Here is a 27,850-nt window from a genome sequence, read left to right on the forward strand (position 1 = left end):
ATATGAAACACCTTGAAAAGTCTGATGAACAGTTACCCTGAACTCTCCTCTTTTCTGAAATATATTTGACACAATGTCAGCAGTTCAGGCAAGGTCAAAACTTCTCATTGCCTTGAAATTTGTTTGAGTTTCATATTTTAATGAAAATATCATGAGAAATACATTTTCAACATTTAATGGATTTATGGGACAACAAAACTTCTTCACACTCAAGCTACAATAAACTGATAATAACTTGGTAAGGAGATAATCAAAATTCAATGTACCAGAAAAGTATGTACCCATAAGATCGTAATACATGAGTGAGACACGGTATCATACTTCAACATGACAATGGTATGGGGTGAAACGTTTACACTCACACTTCTAACAAATATTCACAAAATATTAAATCCAGTGTAAGTAGGTCACGTGTTTTTCTTTCTTTTGATTTATACCATTAATTATGGACAAAATGGTAATACAAGCTTGGGTAAAACACAAGAAAAATGAGAAAAGTTAGGCTTGGTTGGAAAACAGGAACACATATTTCTGATGTCTTATGATCTGAAACTACAAAGTGTAACAGGCGACACATCACACGCACATGGCAAGAACACAACAGACTAAACACACAAACTAGTGGGGACTTCCTGTACAGGCTGGTACGTCACTCATGTTACATCCATCAACGTATACTGTGTGGCATCCTCCTAAATATACAACATTAGTGAGGGAGTGGGGTTTGGGCTGCTTTTGGCAATATTTCACAACTCTAACTGCAGGGGACACCAGAAATGGGCTTCTCATTTAGTAACCTAGTGGCGAATAAAACCAAAGTCTTCGGTATGATGAGCAAATATTTTTAAGCACAAACACCCATCAGACAAAATATGTGTCAGTTTTTACAGACAGGTTTTATCCATTAACTGTGTTAGTACCTGAGGAATTTCCTCCGGTTTGATTCAATAGTGAGTGAGTGAGTGAGTTTTGGTTTTACGCCGCTTTAAGCAATATTTCAGCAACATCACAGCGGGGGACACCAGAAATGAGCTTCACACATTGTACCCATGTGGGGATTCGAACCCGGGTCTTCAGCGTGACGAGCCAACGCTTTAACCATTAGGCTACCCCACCGCCCCTTTGATTCAATATTTGAATGCAGGACCTTCCTTTTAATCATTCACATTGAGGCTATGGCACAAAACTCTGTTTTAAACACTGTAAGCCCAGAACTGGCTACTCCAATGGCTGGTTAGATCTGCACAGCAATGCCATGTTTAATAATGTTCCAGCCACTCTACAGTAGGTGACATCAAGAATTAGTCAATGTTATACAGCACGAATTCAAGATCATGTTACACACAGAATTAATATTTCATAATTTTCATTTGAGGTGTTATCTGAAAGGTGAATACATCTATCAATCAATGCACTTAATTCCCTCCATCGGTGCCACCCAAGTTGCCAACACCAGCCACACGTCCATGCAAAGGTCAAGCCTTCTATTGACTACAGACATCTCGATTGCTTCTATTCTTATCCATGTGTAAAATAGCACTATATACTGTACAAAGAATAAGGGATAATTGAATGTTTAGGGGTAATTATATTTTAGTGAAGATGAGGCACAAAATTCCTGGTTGTTTCTCTGTGTCTCAAGCAACAGTACGTACATTTGGAGGAGTAAGTCCTTACAGCTTATAACTGAGTGAAAATCTAGCAAAAACAAAATACAGTGAAGCCTGGTAACTCAATCGTAATATCTTCAAAACGATTGTGATCATCCATATTAACTGACTTTTCTATTGTTATTTGCTGTGTATTCCGCAGTTACAAAAATTCCAGATACTTGAAGGGGGAATGTAAGGAATCAATTCTGGGCAGCGGTATTCAATGGTTGACGACATCAACACTATCAGGTACGATGGCATCACACAATGACGTCAAAGCCCTGACCAACCAGCCCCACTCACTGTCAGCTTATGACAAATATGAGCTTTCATTGTTGTTTAATGCCACTCAGCAATATTCCAGCACCAGGCAGCCTGTAGGTAACACAGTATGAAGAAGACAATCAAGTTATTGACAGTGTGAGCAATGATCCCAGCTGCTGGCTTGTGATGATAGGCAATCACTCAGGTCAGGGTGACCTGACACCTAAACCATTCCGTCTCTTCTTGTGATCAATATAGGTTGCTGGTGATTAATTCTAACCCAGAATCTCCAGACAAAAATTATCTTTCCTGATCTGTGGGATCACTGTTGATGTTGACAAACAAACAGGAGTCCACCTCGTGCATACTTAATCACGAACACAGCACACATTCAACTGAGATTGAGTGAACCAGATTTCACAGTATTCTGTTCTGGTGTGTCACAATATATATACATCTAGCAGACTGATGTATGTTTACCCATTCCCAACAAACAACATGCAACACACAAACACGATGCACTGGTGATATATTTTGTTGTGCTGCGAACACTGGTACAATTGCATTGCAATAAGCTGCTGTAGCATACATAAATCATGTCTCGTCCACCGAGAGGAAAACAAACCATTGGCCAAAACAATACTTGTGTATCAAGTTGTCACAGCAACATGGCCTTAACATACACTGTCTGTGTGTTTATTTTTTTATGTTTACAGAAGTGAAGTCGTTGCAAAGTATCTCAAATCTGCATGTCAATGTGGATGATGAGTTATATGGAAATGTGAGATTTAAACAAATATATTTCTTTGGGTACCGGAAACGCAAGTACTTTAAGTCTGCCTTATGTCAAAGGTGGAGGCCATTTGTGTTCACACCTACTTAATGTACTCTATACCAAAACTAAGTCAACACCAATAATATTCATTGTAAGAAATACTATGTGATTCAATGTATATAGTAAACTTTTCAACATGAGTGAAGTTAGATTTCTTTTCTTCCTTGCTCCCCATGGTCAATCAGACTCAAACAGACTAAGGTCGATGATCAAAACCGTACGTTTGGGAATAAGAAATTGACTGAGTAGGATTTAGAGCTGATCTGAATCATGCTTTACAGTGACAGTTTATTGCTAAGATTGCAACAAAGGAGACAGTAGAAGCTCAGAACTTCAGAAATACCCCAGGTCATGTTACACTCTTGAATGTGAACCCACAATGAGCAGAATATGCATGGAAAGGGATGTAACTCTCAACAGTGCCAGGACACATGTAATAATGGCTCCATGTTATAACACCAGGACATGGAACCACGTTTGGGATGACCACCACCTAAGACAGGGTCTGCCTATGGCAAATGAATTGATTTTAACAATTTGGGGACACTTAGTATATGATATAAAACAGTCTGAACCAAAAACCTTTTGCACTTTTTGCCCTTTTCGTTCATTTCAGGCTGATATTCATTCGATTTTTAACAACAAAACATGTCCACATCAGGCTTCGTACAAGTGGATCAAGGTGCAGACCATTCTTGGGCTGTTTGGTTCCTCAAAATTCAAATGTCAAAGTGTCGACTTTTAGGCAGATTCATAGGACCACTGTGACAATTAATTTCTTCTTACATGGGAACGTTGCTGAAGAGATAGGACACGGATTCCCCATTGTGTGTTCTTCTAATGGCCTCCGCTAATATCATGGATATATCAATACACTGCAAAGAAAATAAACAAAATGTCAGGGTGGCACAGTGGAACAATCTCAGGTTCTAGCCCAATTACACAAAGCCATCTTAGCCTGCTAGCCCTTCTAAAACCATGTAGCACAAGCTAACATGAACTGGAACATGAACTTGACCTTGGATGACCTTGACCCATTTGCAAACTCTCAGCAATTATTTTGAAAAGCTTTACATTCACGATTATTATTCGCATGGCATATAGCAAGGCTTGTAATGTGTGGAGGAAAGAAAATAACAAAAAAATTATTTCTAATAAGTGTGGAAGAATAAACCCTCGCCATGTGCTTTTGCTGAAAATCTTGTAGAAATGTGAACAAGCAAAAACATGATATTTTCAATAAAACACATGTCTAATCTGCAATATTTAACCTTGGTAAAACTATATGATATATATATGTAAAATGCAGTGTCTTAGAGACAAAATGTTACATATCATGGTCAAAATATTGAAGAAGTAAAGCTACAATGTAAGGTGGGAGATAGAAAGCCATGCTGAGACTACTTGAGTGCTGGAACAATCTGCAAGGCAATGGCAGTCATAACCCAGTCTTCTAGAGCACAGGATCAAACAGCAAGATCAAACAGCTGAAAGGGAATAGGCCAGGACAGTAACCCAGCCCACAGTGCCAAACTGTTAATGTCCAAGCCAAGTATTGCCAACAATTGCATATTCTGGGTAAACAAAGTAAACGATATGGCATGAAACAAGGTAATAGTGTTATTGAGCATGTTCGTTAAAACTGTTAACATTTTGTAAATATGACTTTAGTAAGTAGATTGTTAAGGTATAGTTATAATCTTGTCAACAGAATAATATTTTATATGAAAGTTTACAATTCGAGTGTTATTGTAATCCTGGTCTTGAGAAAATCTTTGTTAATTGGCAGTGAGTGGTTCATTAATAAGTGTGATTATTGACTCAGTGCATGAAATGCATTTTTTGTGCCTTTTCAGGTAAGGTTCAGGTGAAAAAGGATGGATGCTTCTTTTAGGTCTGCCTGTTTAAATACCGTGGCAAGCACTAAGATGGCAGAAAATGTTCATTACTAATATAACAAACAGTATGGTACCATTAGACCACATAGTTGTGCCAAATGTCCACAATAACTGGAGAACTCTCAAATCCTCAATGAAGTGAATGAATGTACACAAGTTCTTAGATGCATATCAGATAGCCAGCAGAGCTACCCACTGGAATGAATACAAACACACTTCATAACTAGAAGTTCACACAGCTTTCATATTTAAATATAGAGTGAAATATTGAGTTGAGTTTTACGCTGCTTTTAGCAATATTTCAGCAATATCACGGCAGGGAACACCAGGAATGGGCTTCAAACCCGTGTCTAGCAAATGCTTTAACCACCCCAATATAGAAAATGCTACATCAAATTTTGCTATTTCATTTTGTAATATCAGGGTTCAATTGAGTCTGCTGGCCTAAGACTTGTCAAATACAGGAAGGACTAATGTTACTTACTTATGCACAACTACTTTTACCAAAAGATGGTAACTCTGAGGAGAGACATTTTCTTGTGGACTACCACTGTGATCATTATTTCAATTACAATTCCATAGCAGAGCAGAAAGTAAATATTTATTCTTACATGGAAATATGATATAGGTAATCAAAAAGGTGGCATATAACATTTTCCACTGTGGTCTGATGACTTCAGTAATACAAATGTACACAGCACCGTAAGCAGGCAATGTGCCTGGACATGAGCACCAAATAAGCGGACTATTACTATTACTAATAAAATATACTGTCGTGATGACATGTTACTGTATAGAATCCAAGACAATACCAGTGAAGTAATGTAACATTTGAGATATTAGTGCCCAATGTTGCAATGTTGTGAGCCCCTCCGCCTTAATTGTCAAGTGCTCAAGAGTGAAACAACTGAAAATTTGAATAATTTGAAAAAATAAACCCACTAAAAAATGCATTACATGAATCAACCATGTAGTCTGGATTATGCTTACTGTATTTGGTGACTGTTGAGTGTTTGGGTTAGATATCCCCTGTCAAAATCCCCAAATGTTATCAAGTTTTTCACCTCACTGTTCAACTACATTCTTCCATGATGCCGCCATGGTATAGGTTGGTACTATCCAATGACATAATAGGTACACCTACAGAATACCGGATACCTACCAGCCACGATTTGGAAAATGAAAGGTAAGTTATCCTAAATTAAAAAAATATATGTGTCTTTGAAAAACAGAGCTACCGAATTCTGGGAGTTGGAGCGAATGAGCATGGAAAAGCAACCTAACCCTAACCTTAACCCGATTCGTTAAACTAACCCTAAAGAAGATAGTAACGGAAATCCAAGACCTAAAAAGTTAAGTACATAAAGATAGCGAAGTACTAAATACTCGAGTTGGGTTGCTCACATTTTTGCGCAGATATAAAGTTTTCAAAGATGGTGGAAGGTATCCAGTATTCTGTAGTCTTTCCACATAACATTGTGACTTAGAACCTCTGACAGGTAAATCAGAATTGTTGAGATAAATTAGAAAAGTTATGAGAAATCAAGGTAGAATTTAAGAAGCTGTTACAATGTTTGGGGTACAAGATGATCAAATAACTGCTGGAATAGTCACTGATGTTTGAAACTTTTAAGAGTTGCATAAAAGCAATATTGTCAGGTTCTCCATGGAAACAACTGAAAACCCAGATATAACATGAAAAGGTGATATAGAGATTAAATCGTGTCTAGTTTGGTGCTGTTTTGTGAGATATATGTGGTTTGAGATTAGGTGCCACAAGATATATCCCTTGAAACATTGTACATTTCCCTTGCAAAAACTTAATTAAATTAGTGTTTTATGTTCTTCCATATTTGTGCAAATATATTTGTAAAAAACATCAACTTACTTTTATACCTTGATTTTATTACTTGCATTTGAGTGGTTAAAAGTAAAAGTGGCAAAATCTAAAATAACGTAGCAGGAATGAAAATGGAGAAAATACAATAAAATGACAAATGTGGCATTCATTCAAATTCAGGTCAATCTGTATCCTGATTATTTGGTACTTAGGAACAATATAAACATTCTGTAGTTAATTATGAACATGTAATACTAAGAATTATCATGTCAAACTGTTGACATTAGCTGAGAAGATGAGAGGGGGAAGGCGCCACACGAGAGTGTCAGTAAGTGGAGAGAGTTATGTTAATGTAGCACAACAGTTTGAATATAATGTGCATACACAGAAATAAACACTAGCTTTGAAATTAATAATTAATGCAGTCATTCATGAACCAGTCAATGAACTAGTCTGTATATGACAGTTAACAGGCAGTAGATATTCTTAACCTTCTTTACTTGCATTATACCTTTACAAAAATATACACAATATTGTTTTTAAACAGGTCTGTGTTAAAATATACATCTCACATAAGCATACCAATCAGTTAGTCACTTATTTAAATTATTTCAGGCTTGTTTGATACATACGACTGATATCTTTGTCAGATGAGTTTGGAATACACATTCAATTCAAGTTAATATGTAGGATTTTGTAAGATAACGCACCATGCACACAATATAGGAGAATTATGATCACACAAAAAGGCAGTACATAATGAACTTATTATAGATTATATGCAAAAGTTGGGACCATGAGAATAAAATAAGGGATCAAGAAAATGGCATACAGAAGGTTGCAAATTCGGCTGGGTGGTAATAGAAAGGATTACAAGAATATCGAAGTTTGAATACCACCCACATGACAAAACTAAAATGGGAAGTTTCCGTGGTTACAAGGGGACGTGGGAAAAGAGGAAAGAGACAGATTCTCCGTTATGAGTCCTTCGCACAGCCTCAGCGAGAATGGAAGAAATGTCAATCAGCTGAAGCAGAAGAGAAAGAGGGAGGTGAAGGCTCTACAACATACACATGGCCAACACAAATCCCAACACACATAAAACAAGTCACCATGAAACCAACGATATTTTAACGCTAAAGTGGTTTGTTTAAATCGATTTGGAATTATCAAGCAAACAGCATGTTATAATAGATTTAAAATAAATATTTGAGAAAATGGCATATTGACATGAAATAGGAGTTTAAAATACAGTATATTGAAATTGATATGGAATAAGTGTTCAAGAAAATAGAATTTTTGCTCAATCTGACATAAGTGTCCAGCAAATCATAAACTTCTATGTTTAAATGGATTTGAAATATGTAATCAAGAATTGGCAAAACTACACATTCCATATTGAAAACAGGTGATGAGGGAAGAACCGTTGTTTATCATACATGTCCTTTCTTATTAGTGCAATAACTATCATACAAACATATTATGTTTGTAGACAGAGCTTAGAAATCAAAACACAATTGATTTTTGCATTTTGCAGCAAGTAGTTAGAAGATGTCCTCCATAACTGAAGGAAAGTTATCAGTTGAGTATAAAGTGTAATATAATGAGAACAAGGCCTAACAGTTTCACAATGCTGGTTTTTGCTTTGACATCTTTGTTCGTCTCAGACATAAATCCCAGAACGTGTTGAAAGCTCCACACATTACAACATTCATCATGTGACATCAGAAAGACAGTTTTTGTTCTAGGTTCCCACAACATGTCAGAGTAATGCTATATTCGTTCCCAGTGACATGACAACACTACAACCAATCAGAGACCTTGTATCAGAGAGTAAAGGATAGTTTAACACTATGTGCTTTGATTGACCAGTGTAGTACTGCTATAGAATGGTTCTTGTCACCATAGTAACAATTTGCTCTCTGTGACATTGTCTTGTAGAAATAATTTGTGGTAAGGCTTATAATTTGGGTAATTATGCTTAAATTGGGTTAAGTAGCATCTCTACTGTGACTTCAATGAATAATCTTTCCTACAAAAATTGTAATATGCTAAAATCAATCATTTACAAGAATTTTAGTTTGTAAAACTATGGGGTGGTGTTTGTGGTGATTTCTGCTAAGAGGTAGATGTTTTCAGTGCCAACTTCAAAACAAAATGTATTTCCAAATGGTGAACTTATAAGAGCAATCTTTTTCACAACCATCATGTACAAGTTAAAATGTATCAATTTTGGGTGAATAATAATTAAGCACAATGTTTTTCTTTGCAAGAAATTATTTTTAAAATAAAGTTTAGTTTAATCATTACAGGCAATAACTGTGTGTTATACAAACACATTTATTACCATGCTACGTTTGAGTTCCCCATCTGTACAACCACCTCATTCACCTATTTTTTTTAACACAATCATGTTGTTTTACAAAATGTGATGACATGGTAGCTATGAAGGATATCAGTCATCAAGGAGACCTTTGACCTGATTGTTTAGACATCTGCATGACATGGATTGTCAAGGCCATGTCTTATCCATTGAGTATCAGAAGGCTATTAAAAGTTTAAAAATATTCTAAAAGACATTCTAAAAAAGTACAATTATTTGTGAAATGTAGTTACTCTATCAACCTTATTAAAGAACCCATTCCATACATAAAATGTGCAAAAGCATAGCAAAAGGAAGCTTTCATGTCTCAAACATTATAAGTTGCATGAGAATAGTATTTTGAAGAAATACTACACTTTCTTGGTCAAGCACAAAGTGTTTGTCCTTTTTTGCAGGATTTGAACCAACACTGTTTTTGTATAATGTGAGATTCTCAAAATGTTGGAAGGCCTAGCATTGTACTTCAAGTATATTTGTCTGGTGATAAACTGGATTGTTGTAAATAGGTACAGTACAAGACATCCAAGAATCAAAGCTTAAATACAAAACAAAGGAGAGAAAAAAGTAAAATGAATAAACCAAGCGCACAAAAAGAGATATTTTTTAAGAATTGTACTGAAGAAAATATTTTATTTCATTCCTACCAGTAACTGTCGTAACATTACGATTTCATAAATTATAATAAAAACTCTTTCTAAAACACATTGGTCTAGAAGCACAATAGGACTGATTACTGCATTTGACACATACAAGACACACAAACACTATAAGGACACTGTACATGGCTACTGTGTACATTGAGAGAGTTGAGGAGACACTGGATGGTGGGAGATGCAGGAATGCTGGAGATGAGGGGTGGTTGGGGAACTGGAGGACATAGGATGGGAGAGGGGAGATTGTATGAAGGGGTTCGAGGATGGAGGGTGGAGACTGTTGAGGGGTGGGGCTGGAGGGTTGATACAGATGAGGGGTGGGGCTGGAGGGAGGAGACTGTTGAGGGGTCGGGCTGGAGGGTTGACACAGATGAGGGGTGGGACTGGAGGGTCAACATAGATGAGGGGTGGGGCTGGAGGGTGGAGACTCTTTAGGGTGGGGCTGGAGGCAGAGACTGATAAAGGTTTGCAAAGGACAGTGGACATGTAGATGTGACAGGCATTCCAAGAATGAAAAGACTACATCACAACATCCTGCCAACATACACCAGATTACAAGCAGGCAAACCTAATCATCACCCTAGTGAAAGCACTCACCCACACTATCATGAAAGGCTAGTGGGTCAATGGTACTTCACCCCTCAGTCAGCATTATTCAAGCTACGAGCAAGATATATATAACCAACCAGACAAACAGGTGCTCCATCACAAAAACAAGGGTCCAACAGTGTACAACGAAATGTGCCATTTGGCAGTGACCACTAACACCAAGCATGGGGTACAGTGGACCTAGCCTGAAATCCCACAAGAGGTCAACAGCTACAGTCAGTCAGGGTTACCGACAGAGTACTACTACTGATACTCTGTAGTTACCCAGAACTCTAAGCAACTTTAAACTCTTGACTTCTGCAGTTCCAGTAATAGCTGTCTGGGAGACAAAGCAACTTTTACTAATAGAAACTCAATGCCGTTAGAATCCTCAACATCACAGGAGGTCAATTAAGAATGCTTCAAAGTTTAGATAAAGATCCTTTCTGGCCCATAGGGAGCATCAGATATCAAGATTACTAAATATACTTTTAAGCAGTCTATCCCACAATCCCTGAAGCACGTTATTTCCCCCTTCCACCCAGGTCTCAGTGCATTGCAACAGCTCTAAATGAAGCAAGTCTAGAATTTTGTCTGGGTTAAGGGTCTGTTAGAATTTGCAAGAAACCGCACTACTGCCAGTGATCCAGATACAGGCTGGCTGAACCAACATCTTTGCCAGTGGTCAGGAATCATTTCCAACAATTTCATCTGTCAACTCGTAACAAGTAGACACACAGTGAAGCAAGAAGCTTGTGAAGTTGAGGCCTAGTTCTGTACAATATGTGTGTGTGAAATGTGTATAAGACCTTGTGGGCAGGCTACAATCTTCAATGCACAAGTCTTGCCATACATGTCCTGTTAGTCATTCCTTGAATACAGACTCCTTATGAATATTATTTTGCAACTACCTATATTTCATTGTACAGCAAATATCAGTATTTCATGGGATCCTGAATTATTCAATCACTGATGGAAGCATATGCTCCATGCTTTTTTCTGCCTACTAAGGCTTAATTGTTGAATCACAAAGATTATTTCTTTTTGGCTGTGATGGTACAAGCTTATAGTGTCAAATATTTGCAACTCCAGATGGAAATGTTGCTAAGATGCCAGGAAATAAAGCCTCTTTTTCTATACTTAGTGGAAAGTCACTGTACGATCTTAGTCATTCAGAAAATATACAGTCGAGCACCGCAGAAAAAATATCGAGTTATCCGAAATTTGAGACATCCGACCAGGGCATATCATCACACATCACTATGAAAGAAAACAAAACGCTTATCGGTATGTTTTGATTCGAAACTATAATCCGTTATCAGTAGTGTTTAGTAGTAACAGTGAGCACTTTCTAATGAATTCTTTCTTAATTAATCCTAATTAAATAACAAACAAGTGACACCTTCAACTCAACTAGCCCTAATTAGTTTACACTACTGAATCCCTTTGATTTATGCCGCACCGTGTGTAAACGTGTGGAAACAACCTCAGTTCAGAGGGATACTTGCCCATGAAAGGTAGGTGAATATCGAGTTTCTTTACAAATATCGAGTCAAAAGGGTACTTTTGCTTGTTAGGACCATGAAATCATATCGAGATATCCGAAATATCGAGACATATGTATCGAGTTAAGAGTTTTAATAATGATAAATTATGAAGGATTTTGCCGGGACCGAGATGTTATATGGAGATGACCGAGATATCGAGTTATCAGAGTTCGACACAACGGTGGCCGTGCTCGACTGTAGTTCCATGAGTTTTGTGTAACACTTATTTCAATACCACAGCTAACTCTTTCTCAAATTCTTGTTACAACACTCAATGTTTATACAGCACTCCTTTAGTATTGAAACATTCATTACAACTTCAGGTATGAGACAATTACAAGTTATTTAGTACTGATGTTTCAGCTATCTAACTCCCAATTATATTGTCTGTAAAATATATATTACAACCCCCCAAAAAAGATCATTATGAAAACAAAAAAAAACAGTTCATTTTCTATTTTTTCTCAGCAACATACAAAGCTTTTTAGCCCTAACTGCAATTTGAATAAACACTCCTCTTATCAGAAATTGTTATCCAGACTGCAAGAGTTTCCTGAATTCAGGCAGTAAAGCCGTGTCCTGACGTCTTTAAAAATCCCCTACATATCGGTCATGTGAAAAATACGCAACATTAAACACTGTTACGTGGGTTGTAGCCAGTCAACTGTTGCAGTTATTTAATTTTTACCCATTACAGTTCATGTCCATACACTATTAAAAAGCTTAACTTCACAATCTTTCCACACCACCAATTTGATCTCCATGGTAACTCGTAGATTTTCTCTCTCTTTCACATTTCAGTTTCCTCTACCTTATCTCCATGGTAACATACCTTGATTTTCTGGGCCATCTTCATCCTCTCCTCCTGTGGGACGGAGTTGGTGACAACAACTGCTTCGAACATGGAGTTGTTGATGCGGGAGATGGCAGGGCCAGAGAATATACCGTGTGTACAGATGGCAAATACTTTCACTGCGCCAGCTTCCAACAGTCTGAAAGAAGGCAGGGCTTGTCATAACCAATGTCCCCGCAATAACACAGTGGGGCACGCAGTAATTGAATGGGACTCACACATTGGACAAATGTTGGGAATCAATCCTGGGTCTTCAGGGTGATGAAGACATGCTTTCACCACAAGCCTACCCCACAAGCCCCTGCATTAACCTTGACAATATCCTCACTGAAAGAGAACCCACAGGGTAGAATGGTTTGAGTTGTTCTGACTGGACTTGCTTCACTATGAAAAATGGGGAGACCATCATCATCATCATCATCATCATCATCATCATCATCTCAGTCTTTCAGAAGGCATATTGTACTGATTAAAACTGGTGCAAATTACAACCATATACCACAAGAGTCAGAAGATGACATATCCCCCGGCCTCCACATCTTTGAAAGAACAAATCATCTGACAGTTACTTAAAGTCCAGCTTGATTTTACACTAAGTGCAAATCGTTTCTATGGAAATCATGAAAAAAATAAATGACAAAAATCTGCAAATAGCAAAAGGCACCACTTTGGCATCTGCCTCGGATATCTGCCAAGTTTTGCTGAAAGATATTAAGAAGTTTTCCAGTTGTGCTCCGGAAATGAAACCCATCCCTTCCTTTTTGAGACTAAGTCTGAATCATTTCCATGGAAACCGAGAAAATTAAAAATGACAATAATCTGTAAATAGCAAAAGGCACCACCTTAGGTTATGTTTGACATATCTACCAATTTTGGTTAAAAAATATCGAACGGTCTTTGAGTTATACTCCGGAAACAAAATGATTACGGACGGACGGACGGACGGACGGACAGACGGACGAGGCGATGACTATATCCCACCGCATAACATGCCGGTGGGATAACAAGAAGACAAAGTCATCAATATCCCCCGCAACGGCAAAATTTTCTTCATGAATATGTCTATGAGTTATGATTATGTCAAATGTATTGGCGTGTATATAGCAAAGTGGAAGGAGAGTACTGAAAGGTTTCAAAGTTCTGCTCCAGAAAGGAGCACTACCACCAAATTCAGTTGAATCCAAAATTGTTGCCATGGAAACACACAAAAAAACCTATTTTATTCAGAAATCCAAAACTACTAAAAGGCACCAGTTCACTACTAGACCTACCTATGCATGAAATTTGGTGATGAAACAGTCAACAGTTTTTAAGCTCTGTTCCAGAAAAGAGCACTACCACCAATTTCAGTCAAAGTGAAACTTGTTGCCATGGAAACGCAAAAAATATTTTATTTAGAAATCCAAAACTACCAAAAGGCACCAGTAGACCACCAGATCTATCTATGTGCCAAGTATGGTGAAGAAACATTGAACGATTTTAGAGTTCTGCTCTGGAAAAGAGTACTACCACCAATTTCAGTCTCTGTCCAACTTGTTACCATGGAAACGCAAAGAAATGTATTCAGAAATCCAAAACTACCAAAAAGCACAGGTAGACCACCAAATCTATCTATGTGCCAAGTTTGGTGAAGAAACATTTAACGGTTTTAGAGTTCTGCTCCGGAAAAGAGTACTATCACCAATTCAGTCTAAGTCCAACTTGTTACCATGGCAACGCAAAAAATATTTTATTGAGAAATCCAAAACTACCAAAAGGCACCAGTAGAGCACCAGATCTATCTATGTGCTAAGTTTGATGAAGAAATATTTAAAGGTTTTAAAGTTATGCTCCGGAAAAGACAAATGTGCACGGACGCACACACGGATAGACGGACAGTCCATTTTAACACACACACACACACACACACACAGACAGACAGACAGACAGACACACACACACACACACACACACACACACGCAAAACGCGTTGCAGGGAGATAAAAAGCAGGTAAAGGTAGTGTATGCTGTAACATCTTCATCACAACATTCCATCTCCATGTCAGCTCAAGCAGTTTACATGTTGGGGTCCTCCCTAGAATAGCTTAAAGAACCACTAAACTTTGTTTTTTGTTACTCTTTTAACCATTACATATGAAAGATTTGTGGTTAGTCTTATGCGGAACACCAAATGTATTCTTTAAAAACTTGTGGTTAATTAATACCGAGCGATTAAAAGTGGCCAAAAAGTCGCCTGCTTCCCTCTCGCCAATGCCAAAACCACAGACAGGTTCTACGTAACTCTGTCGCCAGAGCACTGCAGTGACGTCATATGAGGAACGATTTTCAGTTAGTTGTATAGAAAATGTGTAGCACTCATCATTTTGATGATTTCTCGACATCAACGACGACATGCGAATCGTTGCTTTGTCATCAATTGCTCCTAGGGGTCGGGCGATGGTGTCCCCATGCACAGATTTCCACAGGACCCCACAGTTCGTAAGCTAAATGGGTTATGTTTGTGAGTGCTGCTTAGCGGCGTTGTGGAAGCCTGAAACGATATCTTACTTGTGTTCAGATCGCTTCACGGAAGTTAAAGAATCAAAACTACTTACTAGTTGTAGTAAAATATGCATACGATTGATGACCATAAAGATTTTCTATGACACAACTTGTAACATAACGATTTCTTCCTCGGAAGTGAGGTTGTGGTCGAAGTAACAATAATATTGTAAGTAGTATTATATTGACACCCACCTCGCTGCCACGAGAGAAATTGTTATGATATACGCTATGTCATGCAAAATCCTATTGGCCATCAATAAAAATGTAATTTTTTGAGTAAAATTGATATTTTATACTTATCCTGACTCATGCTCTTTTGCTTGTCTTCTTCTTCTTGCGAACATAGTGGAACACTTGTATCTCCTTAATTGAAGCTCCCTTCAATGTAAAATCACTAATTGGTACTCACCACGAAGTTGCCTCCCTTGCCCTTTTGGCGCGGGAACAGGTGTCGCCACCCTCTGGCCTCATGCTTCACTCTCCTGATTTTGGCTTGAGCCCAACACTTGAATTTACAGGGAAATCCAAAGTGTTATGTGGGAGGATGGGAGGAGCTAACCTCATGAGTCAGGATAAGTATAAAATATCAATTTTACTCAAAAAATTACATATTTTTCCTTATCCTGACTCATGCTCTTTTGCTTGTAGAATCCTACGGAAACGGAGGTGGGCAAAACAGAATACTTTGGATTTATAGAATTAGTGATTTAAATAGATGTAACTGTAATAACCCCTACGGGAACTTCATAAAGGCATAGACTTAGGATAATTCCTCTATTATAAGCCATAGGTTATAATGCCATACTGGGGTATTTACATTATGATATACTGAGATATTATAAACAACAATATCAAAGCGACTCTGATAGAGAAGCTATACCATTGAACATATATACATACTGCTAGAACTCCGTAGAGTTATAAGCTAGATAATGCATGTAACAATTATGCATATTAATCTCAGAAGACTTCACGTGTTAACGCGTTTCAGGGACTGTCAACTGCTGTGCGAGGACCAAGGGACGAAATGGTGAATGCCTGAGACGCCCTCGGTGGTGATATTATCTCTCAGGTAGTGATTAGCAAACACCATGTTAGATTTCCAAAAAGCATCCTTCCATAATTGTATTCAAAAGAACAGTTACCGTGTACGTAGAGTGGAAGCCAGCGCCTGATTTCATGGGGATTTGATGCTGTTGGAGGGTCCAGTCCTGCTGCCTTGTAGTATGAAGTATGACAGTTCTTATCCATATAGATATGGTGAGTACGAGAGACTTCTGTCTGAGTTGTTGCCGACAAGGGAATGAATAATCGCTTTGAGAAATCTTCGCCTTGTTTTGGAACGCATTCGTTAAATAGATTTTGAGAGCTCTGACTGGGCATAGAGATAAGTCCAGTGTATCTTGAGATCCGAGAATGGAGGATAATGCAGGGATATGAAATAACCTGTCTGGTTGACCTGGTAGTTGATTTTGGCGATGAAATCCCATCTTAATCCCAGGTGTGCTGTAGTTTTGATTGTCATCAAACTGTATCCTCTCATAATCTAGTGCGTGAATTTCCCACATCCTGGCTGCTGTGGCTAGAGATAACAGGAAAAGCGCTTGTGTGAGAAGCTCAAAGTTTGTCGATTCCAGTGGTTCATAAGCCTCACTTGTGAGGTGTTGCAACACTATATTCAGATCCCAAGCTGGAAGCGGAACTTCCGCTTTTGGTCCTCCAATCGGAAAGCCCGTAGTAAGGCCAGTAACTCTGGAGTTCTTGTTAATCTAACACCCGCTTCTCATGGTAATGACAGAACTAAGCGCTGCAAGATATGTTGACAATGTCGAAAGCCTTTTAAATGTTTGTTTTGCCGTAAGTAACACAAATAATCTGCCACTTGTGGATGAGTAGCATCTCTTGCTGTAAATCCCTTATTTACTGCGTACTTCTCAAAAACTGTGCCACTTTGTCGTTACGTATTGTTACGGTAGAATAGCGTAAGGCGCGTGACCGCTTTTGCGCCCTGGTAGAATACCCTCTTTGTTTAAACACATTTTAATACAGTCCATACGCGGAAGTTGGAATACTTCTGGCTTCCGTGGCACCTGTTTGGTGTGGATGTATTAATAGATTTGGCCGCTTGGGTAGCTCTAGTGTTGGTTGACCGATTTCTTGAATTAGAATGGGAAACTGACGCTCTGGCCGCCAGTAAGGCGACCAAAGTGAGTTGGAGGCTCTGTGTTTGTCTGATTTTTCTGTAACACTTGAGGTATTATTGCTGGCGGGCGGAAACGCGCGACGCATTGAGGCCTTCCCAGGATATGCTTAGAGCGTCCGCTGCTCTATGCTTGTGGGTCTGGGACTGGTGACACGAATGTCGTAGCTGATTGTTGAAGCGTTGATTGCGAATAGATCTACTAGCGGCGCCCTATTTGCTTGATTATCTGTGCAAATATTTCTGTATTGAGCATCCATTCTGTCGGTGACGGTTGATGTGGCGTGAGAGAGGTGCGCCTGCTAGTACATTCTTGGCTCGGGAATGTGACATGCTCTGACATGTAGGTTTAGATCGTGGTATTAGATCGAACAGTTGAAAGCTTAAAGTCAATAGGTTCAGTGATCTTGTTGAACCTTGTTTGTTCACATAGAACGCCACTGTCGAAGTTGTCGGTATGAATCATTAAGTGCGCATTCTGTAGAATGTTGCTCCAATGAAGTATGGCGTTGATTACAGCTTTCATCTCTAACATGTTTATATGGAGCTTGCTTTCTTCTACTGATTCCATAACCCTGATGCGTCCGGGTTGGCGAGATGAGCTCCCAACCTTGAGCGGCGCTCTACATATAGATGGGTTTTGAATTCCTGCTCTTCTAAACAAATACCTTCGCCAAACATTCGACCTCCTGGTCCACCATAGTAGATGAGGTCTGAGACGTTTGGTAGACTGAATGGTTGTAGGTCGGTCGAGATGTGCATTGATGAAGACCTGTAATGGTAACTGTAATCTGCCTGAGACTGTCATGTCTTGGGCTGATGTGAGAGAGACCCAACACGCTTCTGCCATTGTCGTAGTGGTAACGGAGAGAGTAGAGCTGACTGTGAATGGTCTGTTGGATCTTGAGCCAACGGTCTTCTGGTACGACGATCACGGTTGTGATGATTCGTGATAAATCGAATGCCTAGGAACTGCAGATCTTGGCGATGGTACTTCAGGTCCGGATTCTGAGTAAGTTTACTAACCATCCTAGCTGTGTTAGTAGCTTTATGATGTAGTTTAACTGTAGTTTGAGATGCTGTGGATCTTGATCTACTTGTATCCGTTCGTAGTCGAGGTAGAACGCACTCGCGAGCTCCCTAGACGAATGTAGATAGGTGACAATAGGTTTCGTTATCCTCGAATAGCCAGGGGCTGATGATATGCCTAATGGGAAGTACTTTCCATTGGTAATGTAGCCCGCCTAGTGTAAATCTTAGATATTTCCTGGATTCGGATGTATCGGGATATGTAGATAAGCGCCTTGCAGATCTATACTGGCCATGTAATCCATGGGGCTTAATCAACTGCCGTAACTGAGGAAGGTGTATCATGCAAACTTTGGTGGTTTGGCGAGATAATTCCTGTTGAAAAGCTCATGTTGTAAAATGAGTCTGTATTTCTCCTTGGAGTTTTTCTTGGGTACTAGGAAAACTGGGAGTAGAAGCCTGGTTCGATGTCTACTTGATCTAGTACTTCTATGGCCTGCTTGGTTATGAGTGATGTAACCGCCTCTCTCTTAACTTTGGTAGTTGTTGTGCCTGTAAGTCCAAACTTGTAAGGGTTGACTGTCAGCGGGGGCGTGGCCTGTAGTGGGATACGAAATCCGTGTTGAAGAATGTTGGAGACATAAGGGTCTTTTAACATTCCCCAGTTCTCCCAGTGTAGTTGGAGGCGCCCACCCACTTGTGACGGTTGTACTGGAACGGCTGGGGTGGAAGACTCCAGTCGTTCGAACCTGTCTTTCAGCGTTTATAGTTGCGGGAACCTCTGGGTGTCCTGCCTCTTCCTGACCCTCCTCTATAGTTGCCATATGGGCTTACGAAAAGAATCTTTCTGGCGCTGGCTATCTTCCTATCCCGTGCTTTCTGTAGTCCCGAGAACTTAGATCTCCTGAGTATCTTTTGTGAAGTCTGCCTGATGACGCTTGCTAAGCGTTGTCCATCGACTTGATCATAAGGACTTCTCTGGAGTCCTTAGTGACTTCCTTTGGAGACTTTGTCTATTCCTCCGTCCAAAGATGTTTGGGGATGACCACGGGCTGTATAGAGTGGAGCTGTAAAGTTCTCACCCCAGCTGCAGGAAGCGAGGAGGCCTTGACGACGAAGCTAAGGTCAGTGCTGCTGAGACAGATGTGAGATGATCTGTAAGGAACTGCTGGTCCTTCTTTTTGCATCAGTAGGGCCGAGTAGATCATCCTATCATCTTCAGAGGGTCAGATTACGTAAATCTGGTGATAAGTGTCTCATTGATCGCTCTAGATCTATTTAGGCCAAAGAACATGCGTCTCGTCATGTTTTCTATCTGCACCAGCTTGCGATCGTCAATCTTGTAGTTCTTGTTCTTAACATCGCTGATCAGCTTGTAGTTTTCATCGATGTCTTGTGCCTTCAGGAAGGGGTCCATGTTGTGGAGAACTTCTTAAGCGGAAAGTTCGGCAGATGTGGAGTCTGCACTTTCGTAGCTTTAATGAAGGCTGTATCTAGATTATGTGGCACCGCAGCAATCGGTCGATCGGAGGTAAGGTGATGGCGTCTGCATCGCCTTCCTTCATCAGGTATGTCTGCGCTGAGTTGCCACTCTTGGACGGTGAAGATAAATCTAGGTTGTTTACCATCCAATATCTTATCTCAGCGTCTGAGAAGATGATGCCTCCATCATCTTCTGTACCAGCATCGGAGATGAGAGGTTGATGCTCTTCTGATGGTGACCTCTGGGCTGCTATCTCTATGTCGGGTGACACTTTCGGGGAGACCTGAGTGTAGACCTGTGTGCCGACTTGTGTGATGACCTGCGAGGTGATGCGGAGATCGGCGCGGTGAACGGCGGGAGATCGTCTTCTAGGTGATCTGCGTCTATGGGAAGACCTAGATCTGCGAGGAGAATGTTGACGGCTTCAGTGAAGCTCTTGAATAGTCCCTCGACGTCCTTCTGGACGATGACGATCTGTGTGACGGCCTTCGTGCAGCTTCCTCTGCGTCCGGACCTGGGGAGCGGCGTGACTTCCGTGACGGTTTCCGTGACGTCTGGTGGTCTGAGTCTGCATCTGAGGATGAGGTCGAGGATGATGACGATCTCTCCCGTCTTCGTGAAGGCCTTCGCGACGACTGTACATCTGGGCGCCCTTCGCTGAGGTGGTCTGTGACTTCCTTCTCGGCTGCTTCGTCGTGGCTGCTACGCTGACTGGGGGTGCCTCTGGGGTATCGTCTGCGTTGCTTTCGGGCCCTGGGCTGGCTGCTTCCCGACTGTAGTGGCCTCCATCATGGTCATGATCTGCCGCAACAGCTCGTCTGGGATGGTCTGGCGACGGCGTAGTCGGTGCCCTCTCTGCGATGACAGCTGCTGACCCCCTCAGGAAGTCGCCTGACATCAGTGTAGAGGCATCAGGCTGCATGGCGATCTCTGCTGATGTCACTGTAGCTGTCACCGGTCGCTTCTTGTGGCGACGTCAGGGATGATGATCGGCTGATCATCGAGAGAGGCCCAGTTCGGGCGCGGCTGGAACAATCTCGGCTGAGAAAGTTCTTGACGACTTCGTGGAGACTTCCCCTTAGATGTCGACGCTGCCCTGGGGTCCGAAGTCTGCGTTGGGAAGACGTCGTGGCCCTCTTGGACTTTATCTGCGATGACGGGGCGTCTGGGGAGGCAGGACGCTTCTTAGTGTTGGCGGACTGCATCCCACGCCCATCTTCCGGACGGAGTCTCTTGCGTAAACACCAGACGGGAGGGTCTATCGACAGCAGCTGACTGGAAGGGGAATCCGATGTATCGGCCATGTCTAACCCTTGTTTGCGTGACCTATCTGCGATAACGTCTCCACGCAAAGATATTTATGAAAAAGCAGAATTGATAGATTAATGCAGTAACTGCAACGTGTATCAAACGCACAAAGGCGAAAGCACAGCTAGGGCATAATACATGTGGGTCAGCAATTGAAAACGTAAATTGCAAATAGTACAGATTTTCATCAACGTAAATACTAGCTGAACAATCACTTAACTCAATGGAATAAACAGTAGAAATCACGATTAAATATCAATGCAAATTAATGAAGGATACTAGCTATACCTCTATAGTAACCTATAAGAGGTAATAAACTAGAAAAACCAAAGGATATAGTGTGTAAGGAGACACAGGCGCTCTCACATCCTGCTCACTGGGCGAAGAAGGAGAGAGTGAAGCATGAGGCCAGAGGGTGGCGACACCTGTTCCCGCCAAAAGGGCAAGGGAGGCAACTCGTGGTGAGTACCAATTAGTGATTTTACATTGAAGGGAGCTTCAATTAAGGAGATACAAGTGTTCCACTATGTTCGCAAGAAGAAGAAGACAAGCAAAAGAGCATGAGTCAGGATAAGGAAAAATTACATATTTTACTACCAGTAGAAAGTAGTTTTGATTTTGTAACTCGGTGAAAACAAACCTAAATACCACTTATCCTCAGACTGGCGGATGTTCCCGACAGGGCGCCGCCATTTTTAAAAATAAAAAAATCTGTTAGAATTAATGAGATTATAGTTTGTTTTCATCAAGTTAGAAAATCAAGACTACTTTCTACTCGTAGTTAAATATGTATTGGAATCATAACCAAACGGATTTTGCATGACACAACTTATAACATAACGATTTCTTCCACGGAAGCCAGGTGGGGGTCAAGTCACAATACTCGCGCGATAAATTTCTTGCTACATTCCCATGGTTAATGTCCACTCACCAGTATGTAGATACTAGTCAATGTGCCTTTTATATTTGGTCTTATAATCCTAATTAGTTTATTATCATACTTGTATGCATTTTGAAACTAAATAAAAAGCAGACGATCTGCTGATACTTATAGTGAATTTATAACAGAACTGTAATATCTAGACATTTTATAGTTTGCCAATGTGAATCATAATTACTTGACACACATCCTAGTGCATGTTGTCTGTCTCATTACACTTCACGGCGAAAACAATGATTCTGTTGAATGCTACGACAAATGAATAAAAACAAAATGCAAATATTAAAATTAAAACAGATTAAAATTATAGGAACAATATCAGGCCATTACCTTGTTCGAGGAATGTATCCATCAATATCCACAAACTGTTCCAAATGATGTGTCTTTTAACAGTTTAATATCTGAAAAAGTGATAAATCTTTTCAGGTATTGGTGTATAGTCTCATTGGTCACCCAAGATAGCACACCTGGCAACTAATTGCATAATGTCCGCCTTTCTTTAAAACAGTAATTTAGTTAGCCAATAATGGGCAATCAATCAATGTATTGCCGGTTAATCCTTTGAAAGAAGGACGTTGTTTTCGCGCGAACACCGACCACGACAGAGTGTATTCAGTATAAATTAGTAAATCTACATACATAAACACTACCTTTTGACAATTCCGCTGTGTAAGATAAAAGTAATTAATCAATCAGCGTGTTATCGGTTAATCCTTTGATCGATGTTTATAATGTTGAATATTTACTCCAGACACAAGAAATGCCAAATGGGAACCTTTGTCGGGTAATCTAAGTGTGTTACCACTAATTATACCTGTTATAAATTCATTAACTGACCATCAAGTGAATGATGACAAATAACATGTGTAGGTTTATACCACCTAACACGGGTTACAACGAGGGAGTATTAATTGCTGTATTGCATGTGAAAACTTATGGGCCGACACTGTTTTGAGAATACAAACAGATTTTTACATGACATGATTAAATATCGAGGTAAAACAACACAGAAATGGGATCAATTTGGATCAGTCATTATACAAATAGGGACTAACGACACCAATCGATTTTGACAGAATCGTTTATGAAAACAAGTTGTAACTTCGGAAACTAGGCAAAGCAGGAGACAAAATTAAATGACAGTAGATTGTGAGAACATATAGCTTTCATTTTCCACAACAGTTGTCACGATTTCAGGTTTATACAAGCCTGTAAACAAGATAATTTAACCCCTAAAATGTAGATGAATTCTGCATCGGCTCTCAAAGCTATTCCTCATATGACGTCCACAGAAGGCGCGCCGCTCTGATTGGTTGAAATTTCGTTCGCGGGTGAGAATTGTGCACTGTTGTCAAAAAGGTCGATTTAAGTCAATTAAAGGTCGACATGAGAAGTTTTAATGACGGGGTTTCATTTATAACGATGCCAGTTAGTGATTTATGTATTTGTACCCCCTAGGGTTTATGTGACCTTTAAAGGATCTAACCCTCCTAGCAATCATACAACAATCAACTGTCTCTTGACTATTTCAACTTGTTATTAAACTTACATGGACAGTTGTGTCATCGCAAGTACACACTCATCGCAGAACCAATTATGTTCTATGAAGAACCCGATTCTTACCATGGAAGGAGAAGAAGAGAACAAATACTCACTTTTCAGCAGCATGACAAACAGTTCCACATGTGTCAGCCATATCGTCCACCAGGATGGCGATCCTGTCCTTCACATCTCCCACGAGCACCATCGAGGCTACCTCATTGGCCTTCTTCCTTTCCTTGTGGATCAAGGCAAAGTCCACGTTCAGACGGTCAGCAATGGATGTAACCCTGAAACACAGCACTGGAAACTGTAAGATGGGTCACTTTGTTGCCTGGATTGACCTGCTATGTATACTGCTCAAACAAAAAGAAGAAGACAAAGACAAGTCAATTATTTCAAGCTAACCCCATAGAGTTATGTCCCTTGGAGTGCTCTTTGCACAACTTGTGATTGAAACCAGTTCGGCAAACACCGGCAACACTTTTCGATGTACAGAGTAATTGTTTACATTCCATATATGGCAAGTGTTCTCTGTTTGGAAGCTGTTCGCCTCGAAGATCCAGGCAAGTCGTAAGGGATAATAAGTTTTTAATTGCATCAATAGGAAGCTAAGTGAGTGCATATGCCCCAATGTTTAATATAGGCCAAAATATTGTCCAAAATGTGACATTGTGCCTTTAAGATTTGCTTAAAAACAAACAACGGAAAAGTGTTTTTAACATTTTAAACTGACCTCTTTGCACCGCCAGCATCAGGGGAGACAATGCAACAATTCCTCCAGTCTGTGATGTTGTCACGTATCCACTTCAAGACGGCTGGCTCTGCATAGAGGTTGTCGACAGGAATGTCAAAGAAACCCTGCCACAAGATGTGGAAACATGGAATCAGAAGTAGATATAGAATTGAGATACTTCACTGACTGTCGGCAAATGGAGCCAACGTTGACTGAAAATATAAGAAATAACAAACTGATCAATGGCCATAATTTGAAGGAACAAGTACAGAGAGTTGAATCATTGTTGGTCCAGTAGTTGCTGAGGAGGGAGAAACTCAGTCTCACTGAATGACAGATGATGCAAAATTAGTAAAATCTAAATCTGCACTACTTACTTCCTGCACTTATTGCTTAAGGCTCAAAAGCGTGGCTTGCCAGACGATGTTAAAAGACGTAGAACTGCAATCACTTCCTGGTCTCGGCTGCTAATCGTCTGCGCATGCGTCACCGGAAGGTGACGTCAGCCACCTCAGATTATTGCCAGAAATCCCGCAGATAACAAACAAAGCAGGGAGGTAGCTGATAGCGCAGGGTGGGCCCTTATCATAAGTAGTGCAGGATAAGTATACAAATATACAAAATATTTAGATTTTACTACATTTTTAACTAATCCTGCACTACTTACTTCCTGCACTTTATCTGACAGGCTGGAAGGTGGGCGTGTCATCTGATGGATCGCCTCGCTTATATAAAAGCAGCCAGCTCAATCCGTAAATCCTGTGCTCGTGAGCGTTGGTAATGCGCCTAGAACAGAGAGCGAACAGCGAGTGATGATCAGGCAGTGGTAATTCGCAAATAAGACTGAGTCATAAATGAAAAGAACCACTAATTTTAAAGCTGGAGAAGCTTAAGGAATGCAGTAAAAAGCATGGACTTGAAAACACAAGTATTACTCCTTAACTGACATACCTAGTTGTTTCTGAAGAAAAACAACTCATTCCCCACATGGTGGTTGGTGGGAAGAAAAACAAAAGGCAGGAGGGTCACTTTCTTCGGGGGATGGCGAGTTGCTGAGCAAACAACAATGGTCCGAAGCTGTGGACATCGTTAACATCCTTGACAGCCATGTCACGCAAATAATGACTGGCAAAAACCGTGTCCGACCTCCAGAAACAACCCTGCATAATGGACAACACTGTACAATTACTGTGAAGCGCCATAGTCGAAGCAAGCGCTCGAATCTTGTGTGGATGGAAGGACGTAGGAGGTCCAGCCCAGCCGCATTATATGCCTGAAGAATGGTAGTTCTCAACCATAAGGCAATTGTGTTTTTGCTGACATCAGATTGTGATGCCCGGGACAGGGGAAGAAATAACCGTTTCCGTGTACCACGGACGCCTTTGGTGCGGTCAATGTAAGTGCCAACAATAGATGATAATGGCGGAATGGAAAACTGTCGATCAGGTTGACCTGGTAGTTGATTTTTAGCGATGAAATCCCAACACAGACCCAAATGTACAGAACCATAATGACGACGCTCAAACTTGACACTAGTCACGTCGAGGGCGTGAAGTTCACTCACTCTAGCCGCTGTTGCTACAGACAAAAGGAAAGCTGTTTTCCTGAATTAAAGCGAGGGAAACGTTCTCAAGTGGTTCATAAGGTGCATCACGTAGATGGTCTAAAACAGTGTTGAGATTCCATGCGGGGCGGTTGAAACTTCAATTTCTTCAAGTTTGAACGAACGAAACTTGGCCTGTAATTCTGGGATTTTAGAAATCCTGCTGTCAGTGGGAACCGCTAAAACTGAGCTAATTGCCGCCAAATATGTGGCAATGGTGCCTCCCTTCAGACGCCTGGTCGTCCGGAGATAAGTAGGAAATCTGCTATGAACTGAGGAGACGCTTTCAGCGGATCCTGCTTCCTGGTAACACAAAATCGTTCAAACGACTGCCACTTGTCGTCATACAAATGTCTAGTAGAAGTTCTGTGCGCCGTCGCAATGGCTTTGGCTGCACTGGCGGAAAAACCCTTAGCACTCAGTGCTTTCTGTAAATGGTCCATGCGTGCAGATTGAACCGATCTGGAGCAGGATGCAGAAGACGGCTGTGAGGGTGTCGTCTCCTTGATTTTTGCGAGAACTTTGGCTAGTAGGACCAGCGGCGGAAACGCATACACGTGAAGCCTCTCCCACGATAGGCTGAGAGCATCCACCGCCCATGCCGCTGGATCCGGGACTGGGGACACATACACTGGCAGTTGATGGTTTTGACTTGTGGCAAACAGATCTATGTTTGGAGAACCCAGAGCGTGACTCAGGAGTGTGAAGGCCTCCTTGTGTAGCATCCATTCCGTGGGAGCTACACTGTCGGGTCTTCAGAGAGCGTCTGCTAGTATGTTTCGGCACCCCGGAATATGCCGAACTCTCAAAAGAATGTGGAGATTGTCGACCAATTGAAAGAACCGAAAAGTCTGGTCAAGAAGAAACTGTGAGCATGTCGACCCTTGTTTCCGGATGTACCACACCACCGTCGTGTTGTCCGTCGCCACCAGAAGACAAGTTCCCCGTAGCCCAGTGATGGATAGCGAGGATCATGGCCTCCAACTCCAAACTGTTTATGTGCCAGCTTTGGTGTTGACCCAACCAAATGTCCAAAGCAGCTACCCTTGAATCCTGAACTTTATAGGAGGAGACAGAGAAAGAGCCTGTCACACGTTTTATCTCCTCATCCACCTTAATCACTGTCTGGGAAAATCCAAGCCATGAATAGGATAGTCATCACGTCGGACTCTAGGCTCTTTAATAGTTGGGTTGAGAGACATCCCCGCGAAATCCTCATCAAGTGTAGATAGAATCTCCCTGACCGCCTCATGTGTCGGTAACATTAAGGAAGGCGAGTCCCAAATAGTAAGCGACTTTGCAACATCAGGTCGCAGTGAAGGGACTGAGGCTACCAAACGATCAGCAATCCAGTCAAACACGTGATCAAAACCAAGGTGATTAGATCCCATGTCCTCCTAATAGTCTGGGGCAAAGTCTCTCTCTGAGGACGGTGAAAGGAACGGCAGGGGGAAAAGGCTACGTTCAGACGGCTCCTTAGAAGAAGACGCCTTGCTCCGAGGTCTCGACCTATGGCCGCCTGCTGATGACGTGGAAGCAACGGGAGATGTTGGTGGAGGCACCGGGGCTGACACAGTAGACAGGACAGGCACCTGTGCTGGAGGAGGCATAGCTGCCGTAAGCGTCGGAGGTGGCAGAGGTGGCAAAGGCGCTGGAGGCGCTGCAGGAGGGAAAGGCGCCGATTGTGCTGGAGGCATGAACGGCATAGGCGCTGAGGTACCAGCTTGACCTGATAATAAAGTCAAGAGAGTGCTGAGCGTGGACATATCGAACTGCTGTTGGCCGTATGGCATCTGCATCAGACACCTGAGGCAAAACCTGTAGACGTGTAATACGCATAAGGTGCCTGCCCCGGGAACACTGGGAAGGTGAGGTGAGGTGAAATTGGGTTTAACGTCGTGCTTGAGAATATTTCGCTCATATGACGACGTGCATGCGTGTGTATGTGTATGTGC

At 41.0% G+C, this 27,850-nt stretch overlaps 1 protein-coding gene across 2 annotated transcripts in view; it reads right to left on the reverse strand.

Annotated features, from left to right (window-relative positions):
* Positions 1 to 1,146: 1,146 nt before the first annotated feature.
* The window catches only part of LOC124283086 (ribose-phosphate pyrophosphokinase 1), a 33,959-nt gene continuing 7,255 nt past the window's right edge, over positions 1,147 to 27,850 (reverse strand). Inside the window, exons 4-8 of one of the 2 annotated variants that reach the window (XM_046719111.1) lie at positions 24,293 to 24,417; positions 23,673 to 23,846; positions 12,493 to 12,652; positions 7,393 to 7,516; positions 1,147 to 3,626 (exon numbers count right to left, since the gene is read on the reverse strand). In XM_046719111.1, the coding sequence (XP_046575067.1) occupies positions 7,424 to 7,516; positions 12,493 to 12,652; positions 23,673 to 23,846; positions 24,293 to 24,417 (552 nt within the window). In that variant the 3' untranslated portion in view covers positions 1,147 to 3,626; positions 7,393 to 7,423. The remainder of the gene's footprint in view (positions 3,627 to 7,392; positions 7,517 to 12,492; positions 12,653 to 23,672; positions 23,847 to 24,292; positions 24,418 to 27,850) is intronic. The other variant, XM_046719110.1, reaches the window with a different exon arrangement.

This window comes from Haliotis rubra, unplaced genomic scaffold (assembly GCF_003918875.1).
Source record: "Haliotis rubra isolate DU_JTF1 unplaced genomic scaffold, ASM391887v1 Scf31, whole genome shotgun sequence".
In the NCBI taxonomy this organism is placed as follows: domain Eukaryota; kingdom Metazoa; phylum Mollusca; class Gastropoda; order Lepetellida; family Haliotidae; genus Haliotis; species Haliotis rubra.